The sequence below is a fragment of the Lithobates pipiens genome, unplaced genomic scaffold (assembly GCF_037356315.1).
Source record: "Lithobates pipiens isolate NorthernLeopardFrog02 unplaced genomic scaffold, aLitPip1_a1.2 Scaffold_13, whole genome shotgun sequence".
Classification (NCBI taxonomy): domain Eukaryota; kingdom Metazoa; phylum Chordata; class Amphibia; order Anura; family Ranidae; genus Lithobates; species Lithobates pipiens.
Window position 1 is genome coordinate 219,768,442 of NW_027507718.1, and position 22,279 is coordinate 219,790,720.

Genomic DNA, 22,279 nt, shown 5'->3' on the forward strand with positions numbered 1-22,279 from the left:
GTACATTTTTTTACTAAAAACACAAGAGTAAAGAATAAATATTAAAACACAAAGCCAACTATTTTACATGTGCGTTAATCAATGTTCCAGTGATATATTAAAAATATATACTCAAAATAATGAAAGTCCTCAAAACAAATCCATAGATTTGGTGAAATATATCAACTGTGTTTGTAATTGCTCTTGTGCAACTTTCCCACGCGAGTTCCACCACCTTTCAACACAGTGTGCTCAAATGAACGAATTGGCCTATAGTAGTGATGGTGAACCTTGACACCCCAGATGTTTTAGAAATACATTTCCCATGATGCTCCACTACACTGCAGAGTGGATGATCATCATGGGAAATGTAGTTCCAAAACATCTAGGGTGCCAAGGTTCGCCATCACTGGCCTAGAGAGTCAATAAGGTCACTATGTGCTTTCCCCTTTAACAACTTGCTTACTGGGCATTTAACCACTCCAGCCCTGGAAGAATTTACCTCCTTCCTGACCAGAGTACTTTTTGCGATTCGGCACTGCATCGCTTTAACTGAAAATTGCGCAGTCGTGCGAAGTTGTACCCAAACAAAATTTACGTTCTTTTTTTTCCACAAATAGAGCTTTCTTTTGGTGGTATTTGATCACCCCTGCGGTTTTTATTTTTTGCGCTATAAACAAAAAAAGAGCGACAATTTTGAAAAAAAAAGCATTATTTTTGACTTTTTGCTATAATAAATATCCCCCAAAAATATATATAAAAAAATGTTTTCCCCTCAGTTTAGGCCGATACGTATTCTTCTACATGTTTTTGGTAATAATAAGTATAAGCGATTATTGATTGGTTTGTGCAAAAGTTATAGCGTTTACAAAATAGGGGATAGTTTTATGGCATTTTTATTTATATTTTATTTCTTTTTTTAAATGGCGGCGATCAGCAATTTTTATCGTGACTACGACATTATGGCAGACACATCGGACATTTTTGGGACCATTATCATTTATACAGCAATCAGTGCTATACCAATGCACTGATTCCTGTGTAAATGCCACTGGCAGTGAAGGGGGTTAAGTGTGTCCTAGGGGCGTGTTGCTAACTGTTGGGGGCGTGGCTGTGTTTTACAGATCACTGATCTCTACTCCAATCACAGGGAGCAGAGATCAGTGTCACTTGTTGCTAGGCAGAACGGGGAGATGCTGTTTACATCGGCATCTCCCCGTTCTTCCTCTCCGTGAGGCGATCGCGGGTATCCTGTGACAGGACTCACTGACCTTCCCGTGGGCAACATACAGGTATCTGATTTTGCCTGTACGTGCCCTTCTGCCGACGTATATCGGCGTGAGGCGGTCGGGGAGTGGTTAAACCCCCCTCCTGTCCAGACCAATTTTCAGCTTTCAGCGCTGTCGTACTTTGAATGACAATTACGCAGTCATGCAACACTGTACCCAAATTAAATTTTTATAATTTTTTTTCCCACAAATTTCTTTCTTTTGGTGGTATTTGATCACCTCTGCGGTTTTTATTTTTTTTGTTAAATTTATTTTAAATAGACCGAATTTTAATTTTTTTTTAATTTTTTTAGATTTTGTTATAAAATTATACAAACAGGTAATTTGTCTCCTTCATTGATGTACACTGATGAGGCGGCAGTGATGGGCGCCGATTCTATTAGATTGTAAGCTCTTCTGAGCAGGGCCCTCTTAATCCTCTTGTATTTTATTGTATCTGTATTGTCTCCTTTTTATATTGTAAAGCGCTGCGTAAATTGCTGGCGCTATATAAATCCTGAATAATAATAATAATAATTGCTTACACTGATGGTGGCACTGATTGGCACCACTGGTGGGCATTGATAGGTGGCACTGGTGGGCACTGGCAGGTGACAATGACAGGTGGCACTGGCAGGGGGTATTGAATGGCATAGAGGAGGCAGATGTGCCTCCTTCCTCTTCGGGACCGATGTCCCTTTAAGATAAGCCGGTGATCTGCTTATCTTAAAGGGACATCTGTCCCGAAGAGGAACGATCAGCGAGCTTTTGTTTACATCATGTCATCAGCTGTTATTGGCTGACAGCTGATTACATGGTAAGGGTCCGGGACCGGCCCCTTACTAGGATCAATGATCACAGGGCGAGTGAACAGGGGAGGACATCCTTTGACGGCCTCCCGGAAATTGAGATCCGCGCTGTAGCCGTCATTCAGCTATGGCCCAGACCTCAAGTGGTTAGGAAAGAAGGTGGTCTGATGGTAAATATGGAGATAGCCTAAGGAGAAAATTAAGGGAAAAGAGCATAGTGACCTACTGATTTGATAGGTCAATTTGTTCAGGTGAACACACTGAGTGAAAGATGGTAATACTCACATGGGGAAAACTGCAAAAGAGTAGTTACATGCACACAGTGGATATAATTCACCAAATTAGTTTTTAGGACTTTTATTATTTTGAGTGTATATATTTATATCACTGGATGTTGAATAATGTACATGTCACATGTAAAATAGTTGGCTTTGTGTTTTATTGTCTATTCTTTACTTTGTGCTTCTTGCTGATTTAAATATTATGAATGCATATGCAGTATGTCTAGAAGGTAGCGCCTGAGGTTTATTAGATGACATATTCGCATATAGGTGTAGATTGGAGAATTTTACACAAAAAGGTTGCGTTTCACTTTTTATTATATTTAATACGTACTATGTTACATGTTTTCTAAACTGTAAAAAAAAAAATACCTGGTTTTAGATTCCACTTTAGGAAGCTTCTCACCCTCTTGGAAGGAGAACTTGCCTCTCAGGGAAAATGTCTGTAAATACATACAATTTCATACAGTAATTTGCCGCTATGCAAACAAAATTGTAAAATCTATCAGTCAGACAAAACATGGAAGCTACCACTGCTGACTTGTTTTAGAAGGTATATGCCTGACCCAGTGGCAATGTCCAGAGTACTATCTTGACAAACTCCCTGAAAAGGGATCACTTTTTGAATAATATCTACTTTATAGTGGCTGTAAACCCTCACATATACCCAGTGAAGTGAATAGCCTCAGAGGATACACATATATGAAACAAATCCTCCTACATAAGTTGCAGTCTTCACTTCTCTACAACCCTTCAGTGCTGATTTGTAATAAATTCCTTCTGCACCTGTGAGTAGTACAGAGGAGGGGGTGGAGAACTGCATCTACACTGTGTGAGAGCTGATTGGGGGAAGAGACCCCCCCCCCCCTCTCCATATAGGCAGAGGAAGGAAAGGACATGCAGAGCTGTATTCTCTATAGACAAGCTGTGTGCTTATCTCGCTCCCCGACACAAATTTTAGCTCATGTTATCTCATGTGTCGGGAAAACTTGTCAGAAATTACTTAGAGCTTTGGAGAGAGACAAGTAAACACTACAGATACTGTATATGTGTTTAATACGGTATATGTGTTTAGTTTAAATAAAGACAAGGAAGCCGTTGGATCAAGCAAAACACATGTTTTCTAAGTAAGAAAAAATGCAAACCAACGTTTACAGAAACCTATCATGTGTATAAAATTAAGCATGGAATTTCTAAGCTCCCATCCAAGTAGCTGGGGAGAGAAACTACATTTATCCAATTTACTTTTTCTATCACTTATAGGATATATTGTTTAAAAAGTTACTTAGCCACTTAAACTAGCTAAGGCATTGTAAAAAAATAAAGCTAACCTGAAGGTCAGCAACAGGTTTACTGGACGTCCTATGAGGCGAAGGCTGAATGACCAAAGGAGAGCGAGGCTGTAAACTGTTCAAAAGTGTAGTGGTTAAAGACAATTCAATTTTCGATTTAAATCAATATTTTCTGAAAAACTATGACTAAAGTGAAAAAAAAACACCTTTGTGTAGCAGCCCCCCCCAGCAACCCCCTTATTACCTACCCGAGTTCCTTCTATCTGCAGCAATGTCCACGATCCCCTCAGCCATCCAGGACACGTCTCCCGATTGGCTGAGACAGAGCAGCAGTGCCATTGGCTCGCGTGGCTGTCAATGAAAGTCAGTCAACCAATCAGGGGAGTGGGGGCTAGGTCAGGGCCCCATGTCTGAATGGATACACAGAGCTCTGACTCGGCTTGGGTGCCCCCTGTAGCAAGCTGCTGGCTGAGGGGCACTCAAAGAAGGGAGGGGCTAGGAGCAGCAAAGAAAGACACAAAAAAAGGAGGATCCGGGTTGCTCTGTGCAAAACCAACTGCACAGAGGAGGCAAGTTTGTTATTTAAAAAACAAAAAAAAACAAGCCTTTACAATCACTTTAAAATCTCTTTAAAATCATTAATGGATAACTTTGCTTGTTTCTGCTGAAGGTATTCTGATATAAAACCATATATATATTAAAAAAAATAAAAAATGACGCGCTACCTACATTTATCTTCAGTACTGCAAAAAAAAAATTAAAAGTTAGGATTTTTGCTCCTCAGTGACAAGTTACCTTACAGCAGGCGGTTTTTGAGAACACAACTCTTCATTTGGTTGCAGAAGCAGGGTTGGACAGGACTCATTCATGGCTTTACTCATCCAGTCTCTGCCCTGTCAATGACAGAAAAAAATCAAAGCACTTAAAATCACTAACAGGATTTTGTGCTGACCATTTGATTGGTTGAGAAATAGAAGGTTTTCAATATCGATATCTACTCTCCATTACAAATGGTTTAGGGATAACCAAATCTGTCCTCCAAATCCCTGAGTAGAGCTTTTTTTTAAATCTGAACTGCTTCCACTTGAGTAATAAAACAGATGGAGCAGTCTTTTCATTAGTTTATCTAATCCTCAACATCTCCTCAAACAGAGTTTTGGAAAGCAGAGTGCTCGTAGAAGGATCCCCAATTATTTCCTTCCTTTCAATAGTGATATGATCTCTAAACCAGGGCAGAACTAAGCTGGAAGAATGTGCTCCCTGATCCAATACGATAATATATGTTCAGTTGGCCGCAAGCAGCATGAGGAATGCAGAGAGAGGAGCAGCTGATGTGCCTCACCTTCCTCCTCAGTCCTCTTGGCAGTGCCAGAGACAAGCGCTTGCTAGCAATGCAGTCATCTACCTGCTAGCTGTGGTGCCAGGCAGTCATGCGTCAAAAGGGGAGGACTGTTTGACATTATTGCTAGTGTTACAGGGCACCTTAGACAATGGGACAAGGTACAACATGTACTTTTTCCCATCCAGAACTGCATACTGTAAAAAACAAAACAAAAAAACAAAAAAAAACAAAGTGACATTTCTCCTTTAAAGTTTTACCTTGTTTGTAAGACCACATGTAGTTGCAAACTTGGTATGACCGGTGGACTCTTGGAGATAGCCTTCAGTGATCAATAGCCGTGCCAAAGCCTTCCAGAAAACCTCAGTCCAAGATTTTCCCTTACCAAAGAGAGGATGGCGGCGAAATCTGTCTGGTAAACGCTGAGAAGTCTATGATTTAAAAAAAAAAAAAAAAAAAAACATGGGACTTACAATGAAGAAAACATCTTATGCCTGGTTATCAAGTGTGTAACAAAAAAAAGTTTACAGCATCTTTATAATCAACACTTATGGATGGATCTATGAAGACACAGTGCTCATGGATTAGGAAGCAGATATCCCTATTTAAAATCATAGGAATACATTTAGACACATGGTTTTTACATGTGTACATCCCTCACCTTTTCATAAATATTTTATTATATCTTTTCATGTTACAACACTGAAGAAATGACATTTTGCTACAAAAGTAGTGAAAGTAAAGCATTGTAAATTCGCTGTCCTTTCAAAATAACTCACATGAACAAACTTAACTACCACGGCGCTGTGGAGCATTGTGGTAGTTCATTGCGTCTTACCGTTTCCTGCAAATTTTTATTTATTTTTTTAAGTGAACTTATATTTGAACGGTTAAAAAAATAAATAAATAAGCATGAGAGTTGTTTTAGATCACCAGCATCTAAGTCTGCACTAACCCGGGCTGTTTCTGACAGCTCCATTTCTCTTCACAGATCAACAGAGCCTTTCATTTATGCTTTAAAATCAGTTCAAGTACCTGGGAAGTTCACATACTGTATATCAGTTGCACTTTTAAAGCAGTTGATTTTGCATCTGAACAGGCCCTTATACTGTTGTGATCTAAACTGTACACTAACAACTGGTGGTTTATTAACACGAACACTGACTAATAATTAAATGAAAGTGATAGCTTAGCATTAAAAGCAGAAAACATTGAAACTACAAATCAGTTATGATTGCTGCCTTTGCAGACTGATTTGAGAAACATCTCATTAAATGTGATCAGACACAGCAAACCACCTATTTCTTTCTTTTACTTTAGAGGTTTCCTTTCTGGAGATCTCTATCTTTCATCGTAACAAAGGCAGTATAAAATTTCATCAATGACAACTTCCTAATTCGAAAGTTCCCAGGAGAACTTACACTTCACCAGACTGACTAGTTTTTCATATAATAGACGAAACCTGATCCCCTCCTGTGATCTATGTTGGGACTGCCTGAAAGCCCATCTGCAGCTAGTTATCATGAGGGATAAAATGTACAGGTGTATGAAAAACAAAAATAATCATTTCATCTGGTAAATTATTTTAAATGGCTTTTTTAAAAGATTTATATATTGCAATTAATGCAAAGACCATTTATACTAACTTTTTTTTTTTTTTTTTTTTACATAATGCAAAAGGACAGGTGCATCAAAAACAAAAATTATTTTAAGAGCCTCTGCATTGTTTAGATATGCAAAATTTGCAGTATCTGTGCAAATCATGAGACAATTGACATGGAACTTAACCACTTCAGCCCCAGAAGAGTTGGCTGCTCAATGATCAGAGGACCTTTTAAAATTTGGCACTGCACTGTTTTAACTGGAAACTGCGCGGTCATGCAATGCTGTACCCAAACTAAATTTGCATCCTTTTTTCCTCACAGATAGAGCGTCCTTTTGATGGTATTTGATTGCCTCTGCAGTTTTTATTTTTTGCAATGTAAACGGAAAAAGACTGAATAAAAAAAAAAAAAAAAAAAAAAGATATTTAGAACAAAATCCAATAAACTAAATTTTAGACATACATTTAGGCCAAAACGTATTCAGCCACATGTATATGGTAAAAAAAAGGTCAATAAGCATATAGTTATTGGTTTGCGCAAACGTTATAGCGTCTACAACTAGGGTACATTTTCTGGAATTTACACAGCATTTAGTTTATGACTGCCCATCTAATTTCTTGAGGCGCTAAAATGGCAAATCCCCTCCAAGACCCTATTTTGGAAAGTAGACACCCCAAGGAAATTGCCGAGAGGCATGTTGAGCCTATTGACTACTTCATTTTTTTGTCACGAGTGATTGAAAAATGACAAAAAGAAAAAATTACACAAAGTTATCACTAAATGATATATTGCTCACACATGCCATGGTTATATGTAGAATTACACCCCAAAATACATTCTGCTGTTCCTCCTGAGTATGGGGATACCACATGTGTCAAGTAGACACCCCAAGCTATTTTCTGAGAGGCATGCTGAGTGCATGGAATATTTTATATTTTGCCACAAGTTTCCAGAAAATGTTTTTTTCTTTTTTTACACAAAGTTGTCACTAAATGATATATTGTTCAAACTGAAGGCGGTGCTTGGTTTTGGGGTCCTGTACGTGACTAGGCTCCCAAAAAGTCTCACACATGTGGTATCCCCGTACTCAGGAGAAGCAGCATAATGTATTTTGAGGTGTAATTCTACATATAACCATGCCATAATTGAATATATAATTTAGTGACAACTTTTATGTTCTCTGACCATTCTCGCTAATAGTTTATCACATTTGTCCCCTGACTCATACGGGGTTCTACGACAAAATTGCAGGGCCGCTTTCGCCTTGTAATGGACAAGGTCTGTAATCCGTTTCCGAAGTAGCGTGAGATCCGCTTCTAAAAGCTGAGTCGGGGCATGTTTATGTCTTGCTTCGGTTGCTGTCAGTTTTTGTAATAACAGGTCTAGCTGTTCATTGCGGATTTGCATAATATGGGCACCATGTTTGATGAGAATCCCTCTAATGACCGGTTTATGGGCTTCCCACAGAATCCCGGGGGCACAGTCTGGTTGGGCATTTTCCTGAAAGTAGAGATTCATTGTCTTGGATACCTCTGCTAGGACCTCATTAACAGACTTTCATTAAGACACCAGAATCGCTGTCTGTGTGTGGGCACGTTGGAGAGGGTGTAGGTCAGGAATATGGGTGCGTGGTCTGACCACGTCCTAGTCTCTATTGACGTAGTCTCTACTGTGTGTAGTTGGGCATGTGGGATCAGGAAGTAGTCTATTCTGGTGTACGTTCGATGCATGTGTGAATAGAAAGTGTAGTCACATTCTCCTGAATGTTGCAGGCGCCAGATATCAATCAGCTGTGCCTTGTGTTGCGTCATTGACATTCGCTTAAGTTGGTTTGGTGGAATAGACGTTTTACCCAACGAGGTGTCAATTGATGGGTTCATTGGTGCATTGAAATCTCCCCCCAGAATCAGTTGGCCACCTCTAAAGTCATGGAGTTTCTCCATTGTGTCTCCCAGGAAGACGGCCTGTAATTCGTTGGGCGAACATATATCGTGCCCAATGTTACTTGTATCTCTCCTATCGGCCTTTTATGAAGACGTATCATCCCGATGGGTCTATCAGCGCGCTTTGGTGTTGCCATGGGATCTTACTCGATATCAGTATAGAAGCGTCCTTGGATTTGGCTAGTGGGTTAGTGGAATGATACGAAACTGGGTAATGTCTGTTTTTCAGATAAGGTAGTTTATTATTTCTAAAGTGTGTTTCTTGGATAAAAGCAACATCCGTGTGCGTCTTTTTTAAGTCATTTAATAGAATGTGTCTTTTTTTCTGGTTTGTTGAGACCTTTTGCGTTCAGCGACATCACTTTGATATTGTTTAACGCCATTATGTAAGGGGAAAAAAAGGGGGGGGGGTGAGAAGGGAGAAAAGTTGGGTAGGAAAGGCAAGGGGGGAGGAAGGTGAGGGAAGGGGGAGAGCAAGGGACAGAAAGAAGAAGAGAGAATCTAGAGAATAAGGAAGTAGATGCAGAGAACAGGACCGAATATCTTGTGTCTTCCTAACAACTTGATATCTGCATATGATGCCCGGGGGCTAAAACATGCCCTCCTGCCGAATATGCAATCCTACTTAGGAAGCGTGTAGGACAAGGCATAAGAGGTTGAGCTCCCAACCCTGTCTTCCCACCCCATAATATTTCTAAAGCGCCACATATATCTCTATTCTGATCCGGAAAGGATAAGGAACAAAAACAGGAAGAAAAACAAAAAATAACCAGCGTGAAACAAAAATAAAAGTAGCTGGGGTTATACATTCCAACATGTCTACAACTATACCTGTTGACTTCCGCTTCTAGACCACCCGTCCACTCCCCATTCCCACCTGTTTGGCTCTTCTTTTGTGAGCAAGACCAGACACAGTCTAAGTACATAAGGGGCCTTCTGGAGCTCCTATTGTGTGGCCAGTAGACTGATGTAGCACCAGAGATCCACAAAGCCAGTCCCTCCGGCACTTTCATACAGCCACCTCGCCTACTTGCTACGTGTCTCAAAAAAGAGTTACTGGTGAGACTAAGTCCCTCAGCTGAGGGGATCGCTGTTCCCAACATTTTCATCACTGATTTTCCCACAGTAGGATTATCCCCTGTAGCTTGCATTTCAGTCTCTCTTCAGTCTCTGCATTGATTTGGGTCTGTGCTTCTCCCTCGCGAATAGTAACTTCTGCAATGGCTATGCCTCATCCAGAGAGTAATGGCAAGCCAGATACAGCGTCTCCCCATCAGGGTAGGTGATCGGTATCCAGTAAGGGCTGCAGGTGACATCTGTATGCGCCAGATCCCCCACGAGGGGGAGCACACATAATTTAAAAGACATTGACATGTGGAAACCGGAGGAGGGGACAAGTATCCAATACAGTAGAACAGATAATTGCAATCATGATGCATCCAGTGGTCAAAGTCAGTCAACATGGAACTTATGTACGTCCACAAAATATAAATCATGCATCTTCTTGTGAAGGTGCGGTAAATCACCTGCGGGGTCCCCCGACTTTGGGCTCTAGGAAGAAGGGCAAGTCAGTTTGGTACATCGATGGGTTCCACCCCTAGAAAAGAGAAGAGGTCTGGGAGGGAGCTTGGCTTTCGCAGAATGAAGAATCGCTGGTCCTTCCGGAACGGATAATGGGTATCCCCAGCGGTATGTCGCACCACTGCAGCAGGCCAAGTCTAGTAATTGTTTCTAGATTGCCCGTCTCTGCAGGGTGGCGTGGGAGAGGTCCGGGAGTACCTTGATAGTCACGCCATCGAACTCTGGGTCACCCGCCTCCCAGGATTTCCTTATGATGGCCTCATTTATATAATGATGCAATCTGCAGATTACATCCGTAGGTCCTGTGGATCCTGTCCAATTCCACACGTTTCGGAAGATCACCCCCGCCATACCTCAGAAAATAGCTACCACGTGTCCGCCAGATCTTCTGGACCAGTAGCCTCCGGCAATCCCCTAATCTGCAGGTTATTTCTTCGGCTCGAGATGGAGCTGTTGTTCAATTAGTGCTTCTGCCTGTGCATCTTGTCCCTTCAATGGCTGCCACCCAACGCTCAAGGGCTGAGAGGGAGGTCTCACCCCTCGCAATTCTAGAGGTGAGTTCCTTAACCTCCGTATTTACTATGGGCAGTTCTTTGCGGTGTGCAGCCTCTACAGTCCCAATAAGAGCTGTGATATCCGCTTTTGTGGGGAGCGCTTGCAGCAGCGAGCGTTGTTCTGTGTCCACCTGATAAGGCTGAGAGGGTGTTCGCGGGGCCTCTTCCGCCTCAGGGTGGAGGTCCCTAGGGGTAGTGGAGTATGTGCTTGCCATCATTACCTCCGTGCGCCGGTCTGGTGAGTAGCTGGAGGTCCCGTCTTCCTCCATGTCTCCGCGTGCCACTGCCATCTTGGATCCCGGCACGGGCTGCTGTGAGAGATGGAAAAGTGTCTGAATGTCGCTCGGCGGCGAGGTTTGAGGCAGGGATCTGAGGAATTAGTTGTTCCGTTTGGCAGACCTCTTCCGTGAGGTGTACATATTGCGCTGTGGTATCCGAAATCTTCAGATTAGGTGAGAGACGGTTGGGAGCTCTGCAACTGCACGTCTCTATCCCGCCATGTCCAGGCCACGCCCCCACCATGTAGTTTTTGAGATGTAAATGGCATAGTTGTTCTTAAGCTGCAAACAAAACCCAGGACCAGTGCGTTCTGAGGCTCCAGTGCTAGAGCTGTAAAAACATCAGATGCCGGCAAAAGGTGTTAAACGCGATTTAACGAGGCTTAACAATGTGTAAGGCCTTGTCCAGTGTTTGTCTCTACTCAAAATCAATGGTTCCCTATGGGAGCCCATTGATTTGAATAGAGGTCACACCAGAAGTCAGATCAAAAGAATCTGACTTGCGGTGCGACTTGTGTGTTGAGAATCTTGAGGGGGGAATGTGCATGAGGTTTCCCTCCCAAGATGATACCAGACCCTTTGGTCTGGTATGTATCTTAAGGGAAACCCCCATACCAAAAAAAAAAAATGGCGTGGAGGTCCCCCAAGATCCATACCAGACCCTTATACGAGCACGCAGCCTGGCAGGTCAGGAAAGGGGGGGGGGGTCGAGCGAGTGCCCCCCCCCCCCCCCCAAACACACAAAGCCACATGCCCTTAACATGGGGGGTTGGTGCTTTGGGGCAAAGGGCCTCATGCAAATTTTTTATTTTCGCGTTTCCCGCTTAAGATTTTCAGCACACAAATCGCACCGCAAGTCGGATCCTCTTGATCCGAATTCTGGTGCAACCTCTATTCAAATTAATGGGCCCCCATAGGGAACCATTGATTTTGAATGGTGACAAAGAAAAACGTCTGAAAGCCAGCACGGAGTAACGTGCATTGAGTTCAATGCAAAACGTGGATAAAATCGCATTTTTAACACTGCTTTTTTGCTGGCATCTGTACTGGCTTTACAGCCCGTTTTTAAAAAAAGCCGTTGGCATGTAGCCTAACAGTAAGACATACCATACCCACAAAGCAAATACAATAAAACATAGTAAAAATAAAACATTACTGTTCTAAAATACAGTAACAATAGAGACAAAATAGCGGACAAAAGAGCGAACCACAACTATTTTTGGCTTTTATATAAACTGTAAATGTTCCAGATTAGGGTCTCTCAAAATGTGATGGCCATCTCATCTTTTGAGACCCTGTGTAAGTGTGCCCTAGGACTGTGCAATGCTGTACCCTATGCTAATACTCCACTAGTGTGCGGTAGCGATTGAAACAGTCACCGATGCAGAGACAAGGTCGGTTAGGCCAGTAAAAGTGGGTGTCACGCCTAAATCCATGTTTTCTGCAGACACATCTTCTTTCTTTGAGTAGGGGTACCAGGAAGGACATATGGAAAATGCCTCACATGCAGCCGGCTCACTGCATTTGCATTGGGAAGGTGGGCCACAGCACTGTCTGGTAACAGAAGAGCTGTGATGATCACTTCCTGGAATTTAAGGAAGGACCCAGTTCATTTTTTGTACCAGCGTCTGGCCTTATGGGCAATTAGGTACGGCGCCAACTGGTCGTTGAAGTCCACCCCTCCCTCCAGGTTTCAGCGTTGTTGCTGTTCAAATGACAATTGCGCGGTCATGCTACACTGTACCCAAACAGAATTTTTATCATTTTGTTCTCACAAATAGAGCTTTCTTTCGGTGGTATTTGATCACCTCTGTGTTTTTTTATTTTTTGCTAAACAAAATGAAAAAGACTTATATTAAAAAAAAAAAAAAAAAAAAATTATTTTGTTTGTTATAAAATTTTCAAAAAAAAAAAAAGAGCAAATTCTCCTTCATTGGGCCCTAATAAGACGGCACAGTCAAACACTGATAAGGTGGCACTGATGGGCATTGATAGGCGGCACTGAAAGGCTGCACTGATGGGTACTTATGGGTGGCACTGATCGGCGGCACTGCTGGGCAGCACTGATTGCGTTGATTGGCATCACTGATGGCACTGACAGGCATTGGGGATGGGCACTGATTGGCAGCTGCCTGGGTACTGATTGGCAGCTGCCTGGTGGTCTAGGGTGGCATACCCGGTGGTCCAGTGTGGTGGCATCCCTGGTGGACCTGGCGGCATCCTGGTGGTCCTGGGTGGGCTGCGCTGATAATCATCACAGACCCCTCGTCAGGAGAGCAGCCAGACATCAGAAGTGAGTGAGGAAAAGCTGATCAACGGCTCTTCCCGTTTACGGGATCAGCTGTGATTGGACATGGCTGATCACGTGGTAAAGAGACTCTGTCAGAGGCTTTTTACCGAGATCAGTGTAGCGGTGTGTCAAACCGACACACCATACCACCGATTGCCGCAATGTGCACCCCCAAGGGAGCGCAAGGGCAGTCGTTCTGGAGGGCTGTCATATGACATCCACCCAATACGAGAGCAGAGCCGCCCAACCGTCATTTGACGGCACAGACGGGAAGTGGTTAAAGCTTTCTTTGACAATCCTGCATCACCAGAATGGGGCTCCAGCCATATAGCTCATTTAGAGACTGTACAGAAAGGACTTCCACCCAGGAGAGGCTTAACCTGCCAGGGGTGACAAATGGTAAGGGATACCTTGCAATTCTAGTAATGATCAGGTGAGGAAAAAAAGGAGAATGCTGTGAGCTGGGTCTGTCTTTGATTTATAGTTAACCAGTCATCTCAGGTTGTGGGGACGGAATCACAACACATTGTATGCGGTCATGATGCACCAGGAAAAAGTAACTGACCTCCGCAGTACTTTCTAACATTTTTCTAACAGCTGAATTCAACACCTTCTGTCCTTGGGTGGCAATAATCACTCCTGAATGGAGGAGCAGTGTTATGACACTAAGCTGCTTTCCTGATTTAAACTACAAACACTTTGCCCTCTCACCTCCATTACAGGTAGGGCAGTTGCACTGTAGTTCACAGAAGATAGGTGGAAAAGATGACAAAATTGTTTAGGTTTTGGAGTGGTTACAAAATCACCAGAGAAGTTGTTACAGAACCACCAGATTTCTAGCAAGATCAACAGGAATTTTTTTGTAATTGCAGAAAATATTCTTAGCCAGAAAAAAGAAAACAACTAATGCAGCCACCATATTAATGACTGGTAAGCAGTGTAGTTCATTTTTGTTCTTGGGTACATCTTTTCAAGGAGGGAGGACACAATGAACAGTGCATCCGACTCCAATGAACAATTTAGGGCCAATTTACATCAACTGCATTGGGCTGCATTGCTGAATACAGTTTCTGGAAAAGACCAGACAATTTTCCCCATGTCCAATTGTTTGTTTGCACCAACCCACATGTTGAAAAGAGGTAGAATATGTTGCATTTTTGTAACACAGCACAACATGCTGTGGCATTTTACAATACATTGAGATGTAAAGTAAAGAAATAAAAAAATAAAGCACTGCAATTCGTATTAATAACACATTGCAGCACATGTTAAAACGTAGACCAGCATGAGTCAGTTATGCATCTATACTGTGGATATTACTTCATTCAAAAAAAAGTTTTGATTGCATTTAGGATTGTTTTGTTAATCCTAAAAGCCAAGTTATAGCGTCTACAACGATTAGATTTGTGTAATTTTTTATTTACTTAATGGCAGTGATCAGAGACTTTTAGCAGGACTGTGACATTGTGGTGGACAAATCTGACACCAAGTGACACTTTTTGGGGACCAGGGACACCAATACAGTCATCAGTGCAAAAACAAAATGCACTGTCACCGTACTAAAGACTCTGGCAGGGAAGGGGTTGACATCAGGGGCGATCAAATGGTTAACGGTGTTCCCTGGGAGTGTTTTCTAAATGTGTGGGGGTGCATTTACTGTGGAAAGACAGAGATCGGTGTTCCTGCTAAGCAGAAACACAAGATCTTGGTCTTCCCTTCTCAAAGAACGGCAATCTGCCTTGTTCACACAGGCAGACCACCGTTCTGCTGATCCCTGGAACGATCGGTGGGTCCCGGCAGACATAGGGTCCACCAGACCCGCTTATTGGCTCCCGTTGTGTAAAATCACAGCAGTAGCATGTCGCCGGGGGCACATGTGCGTGCTACAGACCCAGAAGTGTCAGATCACGTACTAGGTACGTGATTTGACACAGAGCCGCTACTCTGCTGCAGTATCGTAAAATGACAGTCCTGTGTAAGCTATAGGTTGCTGGAATTATAGTTTTTATAGGGCGGCCAAGGACTCGTGTTTTATATAAAATAATTTTATTGAAGTCTATTGAGGGACACTGGAAGCCTTTTACAGTCAGACTATATAGTTGCCTACAGGAGGATCAGACAAAAAAAATTCTTGCCCATCCCCGGATAACTTCTCCCTTAATGCCTCAGTAATTTTGTGGCTAAGTAGTACCAAAAGCATTATCGTGAACACAGAGAGGTGGGACTTGTCATTCAACGAACTCCAAGAAAAAGAATTTACAGTAAATGCTAAAATCTTATTTTCTTTCTTGTCCACTGAAGGACGCGGAAAGTCTTGTTCAATTGAGGGGAGGGGAACAGCAAACAAAACGCTAACAGGTTCACAAAGAACCAACAGACCTGGGGACTGCCTGCATCTCAAAGAGTCACTTAAAAGGAACTTAAGTGACTGAATTTGGGATCAGATGAAGTCTTATTAAGCTTGAAAAACATGTTAACACATTTAGAGCAGGAAACAGCCTAAAGCCACAGAGAAACTGTGCTATAAGAAGCTGATTCACCCTTAAGGAGACCATCATGAATGACAAATTAGTAGTCTTTATGAAATAAGCTGTGATTACAAGGTAAACTCTTGCAGCCCAAACTACATCCAAGCAATGGAAGATCTCCCTCTGATAAACTGGCTGTAAAGAGATGGAGAATGATGTCCTGGTTGAGGTGAAAGGAAGAAACTATTGTAGAAAAGAAGAACATTCTGGGCTTCAACGTCACTTTGTCCTTGTGTAAGACTAATCCAGCTAAGCTGTGATTTAAGACATTTGCTTCATAGAGTTGGTGGCAACAAGAAACACAACCTTGTAACAGTGGAAAGGGGAGTATCCCTATTAAGTTCACAAAATGGTTTCTGAAGTGCCAGAGAACCAATTTCAGATCCAACAAAGTCACCCTTCACAAAGGTCTTGATGAAAAGAATGACAAGCCAGCAGTCTCTGTAAGTTACAAATGCAAAGACCTGATTCTAGCTAACTGAAATCAAATATACCTCTGTCTCTAGCGTTCAAAACCAGCAACTGTGAAGTATAAAATTAGTATACCATTAAGTACTAAATTCTGAGAAAACATAATGATCATTACATTGTACCCTTTTAAAGTGGGGTGCGGCTCCAGAAGATTACTGAATGTTATGTGACAGGAACAGACCCCAGAGGAGTAAGCACCTGAAAGCTTGAGCAGCGGATTGTAGACGTCTTAGAAATGGCTTCATTTTGGAGTTCCACAAAGGCAGACTGCAAACAGTGGGTGCACTTGAAGTGTAGGTGATCTTAAAAGCTCTACAAGAACCTAGATTGGGGACAGCACTGTTAGAGGCTATATGCTGTTTTTAAAGTACCGTGTAGCTTTTGGGGGTAATGGCAAAAGATTGCTACTGCTCAGGTGCAGGTTCTTCCCTAAGGGACTGGAAAGACTCAGCTTCAGACTCTTGCCAATTTTTCTTTACCGAGGGCCTGGACCATCCATGGTGTCCCTAGGCACGTGCTTGAACGCCATAATGAGTCTACTGATGGGTTGAAGGTTTGGTTTATTGAGGCTATGCCTAGGGACATCCCTCCCGCTGAACGGTTTCGCAAGGTTTGCCAGAGAGAAATGTATTGGATTTTCTCTTTGGATGTGCTGTGTCCTGGAGGGTTAAATGAGGATTTGGAAATTAGTGCTAAACTTTAAAACGCTCCAATCATTCCTTTTCCCTTTATTTTAATTCCCTTATTACATCAGTTCTCTTTACAAGATACAGCGTCATTTTTATTAATTTTCATTCATGCTCATTATTATCCAATTATGTATGCCTCGTATTGGATAATATTAGTACATCATTGGATGCCTCTCATTGCGCATTTACTGTCCTATTTGAGATACACATTTAATATACATATATATTCTTTTTTTTTAAACTTTATCTCATATCCATTAAATTCTTTGTTGGCATACAAGATGGTGCATTTACCCACACCGATTCATATATGTATAAATGTATATGTGTTTGCAAAAAGAGAGGGCTATGTCCACCCTTTCATTTGCATGCCCCGTGTCATCTTTTGGAGTTTTTCTTTTCCTCCTTTTGTGATTCAGTTTCGTCTGGTTTTCCTCCCATTATTGTGTATACCAGGCATATGCAATTAGCGGACCTCCAGCTGTTGCAGAACTACAAGTCCCATGAGGCATAGCAAGACTCTGACAGTCACAAGCATGACACCCAGAGGCAGAGGCATGATGGGACTTGTAGTTTTGCAACAGCTGGAGGTCCGCTAATTGCATATCCCTGGTGTATACATTTGTGTTATACCTTGCACTTCCAGTGCTTGCATAGCATACCATAATCCTGGGCACATACTGCTCCCCCCCCATGTGTCCCGCCCATATCCCCTCCCACAGCCTGCCCCTAGACTATAAGAAGCTATGACTTCTTGTCTCTAGTTATTGGCATGAAGAAGGAACCAATCAGTTGTTCCGAAATGCATCCCATTCTGATCACCCCACTTCTGGTTTGCGGTCCACGTTGGTTGCTGGTCTCCTCTGCTGACGTTCTCTCGGGAACTCGGGTTCTACGCTGATCCCAGCAGAGTGGCTGCTCCATTGGAATTTCCAGAGCTGCGGCTTCCCTCTGCTGGCCAGATCAGGACCTTCTGCTGCTGACCTCTCCTGGGACCACCCTGATGCCTTACCATACTCATGACGAGCTCTTTTTATCTATCATCTTGTAAGTGTTTTTAACCCCTGTGGGATATTAAGTTTTAATGCTGCACTTAGAGGTGCCTCTTTTTGTTTTTCTTGTTTACTAGAGTCTTGGTGAATGAAGATCCAAAAGCTGGGGGCAGATCACATTAAGATTCTGAAGGGGAAGGCGTGGGAGTTCAATTATGACTTCTGTGGTCAAAAAACAGCAATCATTAGCGCATAACGATAGCGAAATCCTCCCTTGAGGAGGGAGCCAGATCAGACTATGAAGATGGCATATACTTTAGCAGAAGGCAAAATTCCAAGCCACTGGAGTTAGGGGACTCAAAATTTATGCTGCTATCAGCACCACAAACAGCTAGTCGAGTGCGAGTTGGGGTACCTGGTACAGCAGAAATGGCCTCCTGTGTCCTGAATCAGATATGTGGCAGTGCTAAACAACATAGCCTTTTGTAATCAAAAAATCCAGCAACCTGAGTAAGCAGTGAATGGTCAGGTGACTGAAAGGGACCAGGTTAATGTATGTGGGCAGTAAGAATTAAACAAGGAATAAAATTCCATGTCTCTTGCAATTAGGAGCAGCAGGAAAAAGATGCTTTTTCAATGATGAAGGACAGTAAAGGGAGCACACACATGCAACACTCTACCCAGTGGATAACATCAGCACTCAGTCCCTTAGCACTAACCGCTTCACAGTGAGACTGTCAAGAAGTGGGAAACTTGCAGGTGTTTGGCAACAAGGTAGTTTCCAGTGCATGGCCTATTCGGAAGGCGAGTCCTTAGAGACAGGGTCAGGGGCTCATGCAATGTAATTACTCTGGCCTTGGAAAGTGTTCCACGGCTAACTCTTATGCCATGTACACACGGTCGAACTTTCCGGCAGAAAAAGTCAGACTGAATCATTTCATTAGATATTCCGATCGTGTGTGGGCTTCAGCTGACTTTTTTTTCCCGAAAATTCTGATGGACCTAGAAATAGAACATATTTTAAATCTTTCCGACGGAATCAATTTCTATCAGGAAAACCGTTCGTCTGTATGCTGTTCCGACGGACCAAAAACACAAGGGCAGCTATTGGCTACTGGCTATTGAACTTCATTTTTCTAGTCCCATCGTACGTGTTGTATGTCACCATGTTCTAAACGAACGGACTTTGGAGTGATCGTGTGTAGGCAAGTTAGTTTCAGCGGAACTCAGTCGGGAAAACCATCAGAGTTTATTCTGACGACAGACCTGACACAGGTCTGGAAAATGCCACAATGCAGATACCTATGGCCAAAGGTCACATAGCAGACTATCTCTACGTGTCCAAGTGCAGCGGGGTCTGGATACAGCAATCTAAAGTTAGCCTTAGGGAAGGCTGATCCAAATAATTGTACATAGAGACCAGCTTAGCAATGACATAGAAAGAATCTTGATAAAATAAATAAATAACTTCAAAAAAGATGTCAATCCTCATATGACAGTGGTTCTCAACCTCAGTGAGACCAGGGCCTGGTAAATTTTCTTAAAACCTTTCATGCCCGAATAGTTGAAAAAAAAAAAAAAGTTAAAACTTGTACAATAAGAGTATGGTAATGCCAACTAAGTATTCCTTCCCTTTATAGTATGAGTATGAGTATAAACTTTTTCGCCCGCACGGTGGCCAAGACCATAAAGCAGTTTAACAGGACAGGTTCCACTCAAAACAGGCCTCACCATGGTCGACCGGAGAAGTTGAGTGCACATGTTCAGCGTCATATCCAGAGGTTGTTTTTGGGAAAGGGGGTTGAAAGGGTGGGGTGGGTCAGCCTGTCAGTGCTCAGACTATACGCTGCATTGAATTGGTCTGCATGGCTGTCGTCCCAGAAGGAAGCCTCTTCTAAAGATGATGTACAAGAAAGCCCGCAAACAGCTTGCTGAAGACAAGCAGACTAAGCACACGGATTACTGGAACCATGTCCTGTGGTCTGATGAGAACAAGATAAACTTATTTGATTCAGATGGTGTCCCCTCGTCATCCTCAAAAGGAAGGTCGAGGAGTGCAAGGTCTCTAACATCCACCAGCAGCCAGGTGAGGAGTACAAAGACAAGTGTGTCTTGCCTCCAGTCAAGCATAGTGGTGGGAGGTTCATAGTCCGGGGATGCATGAGTGCTGCCGGCACCGAGGAGCCACAGTTCATTGAGGGAACCATGAATGCCAACATGTGCAGTGACACACTGAAGCAAATCATGATCCCCTCCCTTCGGAGACTGGGCTGCAGGGCAGTATTCCAACATGAGAACAATCCTAAACACACCTCCAAGACAACCACTGCCTTGCTAAAGAAGCTGAGGGTAAAGGTGACGGACTGGCCAAGCATGTCTCCAGACCTAAACCCAATTGAGCATCTGTGGGGCATCCTCACACAGAAGGTCGAGGAGCGCAAGGTCTCTAACATCCACCAGCTCCGTGATATAGTTATGGGGGAGTGGAACTGGACTCTAGTGGCAACCTGTGAAGCTCTGGTGAACTCCATGCCCAAGAGGGTTTAGGCAGTGCCGGAAAATAATGGTAGCCACAAAAAAATACTGACACTTTGGGCCCAATTTGGACATTTTCACTTAGGGGTGTACTCACTTTTGTTGCCAGTGGTTTAGACATTAATGGCTGTGTGTTGAGTGATTTTGAGGGGACAGCAAATTTACACTGTTATACAAGCTGTACACTACCTTGTAGCAAAGTGTAATTTCTTCAGGTTTGTCACATAAAAAATATAATAAAATATTTACAAAACTGTGAGGGGTGTACTCATTTTGTGAGATATTGTATGTCTATTAATCCACCTTCTAGTCATCTATGATTGCAAGAAAGTTTAATAGAAATACATAGCAGGCTGTTCTGGTTATAAAAGTGAACATAAGATAGAAATGATGGTAAGCCAACGAATGTTGATATCAGTACATCAAACCATAATGATGCATTACCTGCAGTAGTAAGGTAAGAAATCATGGCAAATGTAAGGTTTAAAACTGTACCAAAGATACTTACAGATCCACGAAGAAACAAAACAGGGACGCCGATGCCAAATTTTTCACCCAGCGCTTCTACAGCAGATAAGAGCTGAAGGGCCTGTGGACCAAAATCTTCAAGACTATCTTCTACATCCTTAAGGTTATATTTTAATCTACAAAACACACATAAAACAAATTGAGAGTTTTTTTTTCAATACAAATAAAAATATAGAAAAATACAGAAATAAAAATGTATTTAATGGGGTAAAAAAGTACCCTATCATAAGTGTAAGTGCACATAGGAGAATATATGGCATACAAGACCATGTGATTACATAACAGGGAAATGTAACCCAAACAAACATTACATTGTCTTTTGTACCAATCATTACATAAAAAAAACATTAGGTGTCCAATTATAACAAAAAAAACATCATAGCTATTTGCCTAGCAAAACTGCTGCTAGATTTGTTCTATGAATAGGGCAAAATTGAATGTTCTGTTTACTCTATGGTTCAGATTTTACTTATTCATAAAAATACAGTGGTTTGGGGCAGTGTTACTCAACCTTTTTTCAGTCACAGTGCCCTTTAACTCTTTTATTACCGCTGACTTAAGTTGTACGTCAGCAGCAGTAGGGGGCTTTAAACATACTGCTGCTGTAGCCGCCAGGAATTTGTGTAAATCTGACAAACCAATTGTGGGCTGATCACTTCAAGCACTCCAGCATGATAGACTCTTTGGCTCAATGCAATAGAATTTTTTTTTTGGGGGGGGGGGGGGGGGGGTAAGGTATAAAGGAGGGCACTATGTTTTTTGCGGTTTGCTTATTGACGATAACATACATTAATGCTAGAGATACTGTGCACAATACCTGGAAATATTTATGCTGTGTGAGACCTCCTATAACTTAGAGGTCCATCTGTGAGGGTTAGCACACATCCATAAGTGTGGGTGAAGGTCTTGATCACAGTGTGGGGCACCAAGATTGAATTTGTTAGCAGAATTATGTGACAGAGTCCAGTTCCCTGGAGTCACATTACAAGGTGGCCTTGCATCCTCTTCCTGGTGGGATCCAGGTACGGTCACGTAGGCAGAGCTGGGGAGCAGCTGATCCAGGAAAACTGCAAGAGGAGCTTTGCAGTATACAAACTTGACTAAGGTAAGGTATAGGATTCTGCGCTGCTGCCTTACTGCAAAAATCCCACCTAAATAAGGTATATAGAAAATGAATAATGATAGAGGTAGGAGTTGCTGCCTAATGATTAATATGTGATATCCATAAAAATTGTACAAACTAAAAGTAAATGTAAATATAATAAAGTGACCGTGTGCTGTCTCTTTAAATACTGTAGCGTGTATATCTTAAAACATT

At 42.4% G+C, this 22,279-nt stretch overlaps 1 protein-coding gene across 2 annotated transcripts in view; it reads right to left on the bottom strand.

The window, feature by feature from the left end:
• Positions 1 to 22,279, bottom strand: part of WRN (WRN RecQ like helicase) — a 212,458-nt gene that overhangs the window by 56,931 nt on the left and 133,248 nt on the right. For both annotated transcript variants that reach the window (XM_077476232.1, XM_077476231.1), the window contains exons 23-27: positions 20,942 to 21,077; positions 5,229 to 5,399; positions 4,425 to 4,522; positions 3,669 to 3,744; positions 2,710 to 2,780 (exon numbers count right to left, since the gene is read on the bottom strand). In XM_077476232.1, the coding sequence (XP_077332358.1) occupies positions 2,710 to 2,780; positions 3,669 to 3,744; positions 4,425 to 4,522; positions 5,229 to 5,399; positions 20,942 to 21,077 (552 nt within the window). The remainder of the gene's footprint in view (positions 1 to 2,709; positions 2,781 to 3,668; positions 3,745 to 4,424; positions 4,523 to 5,228; positions 5,400 to 20,941; positions 21,078 to 22,279) is intronic.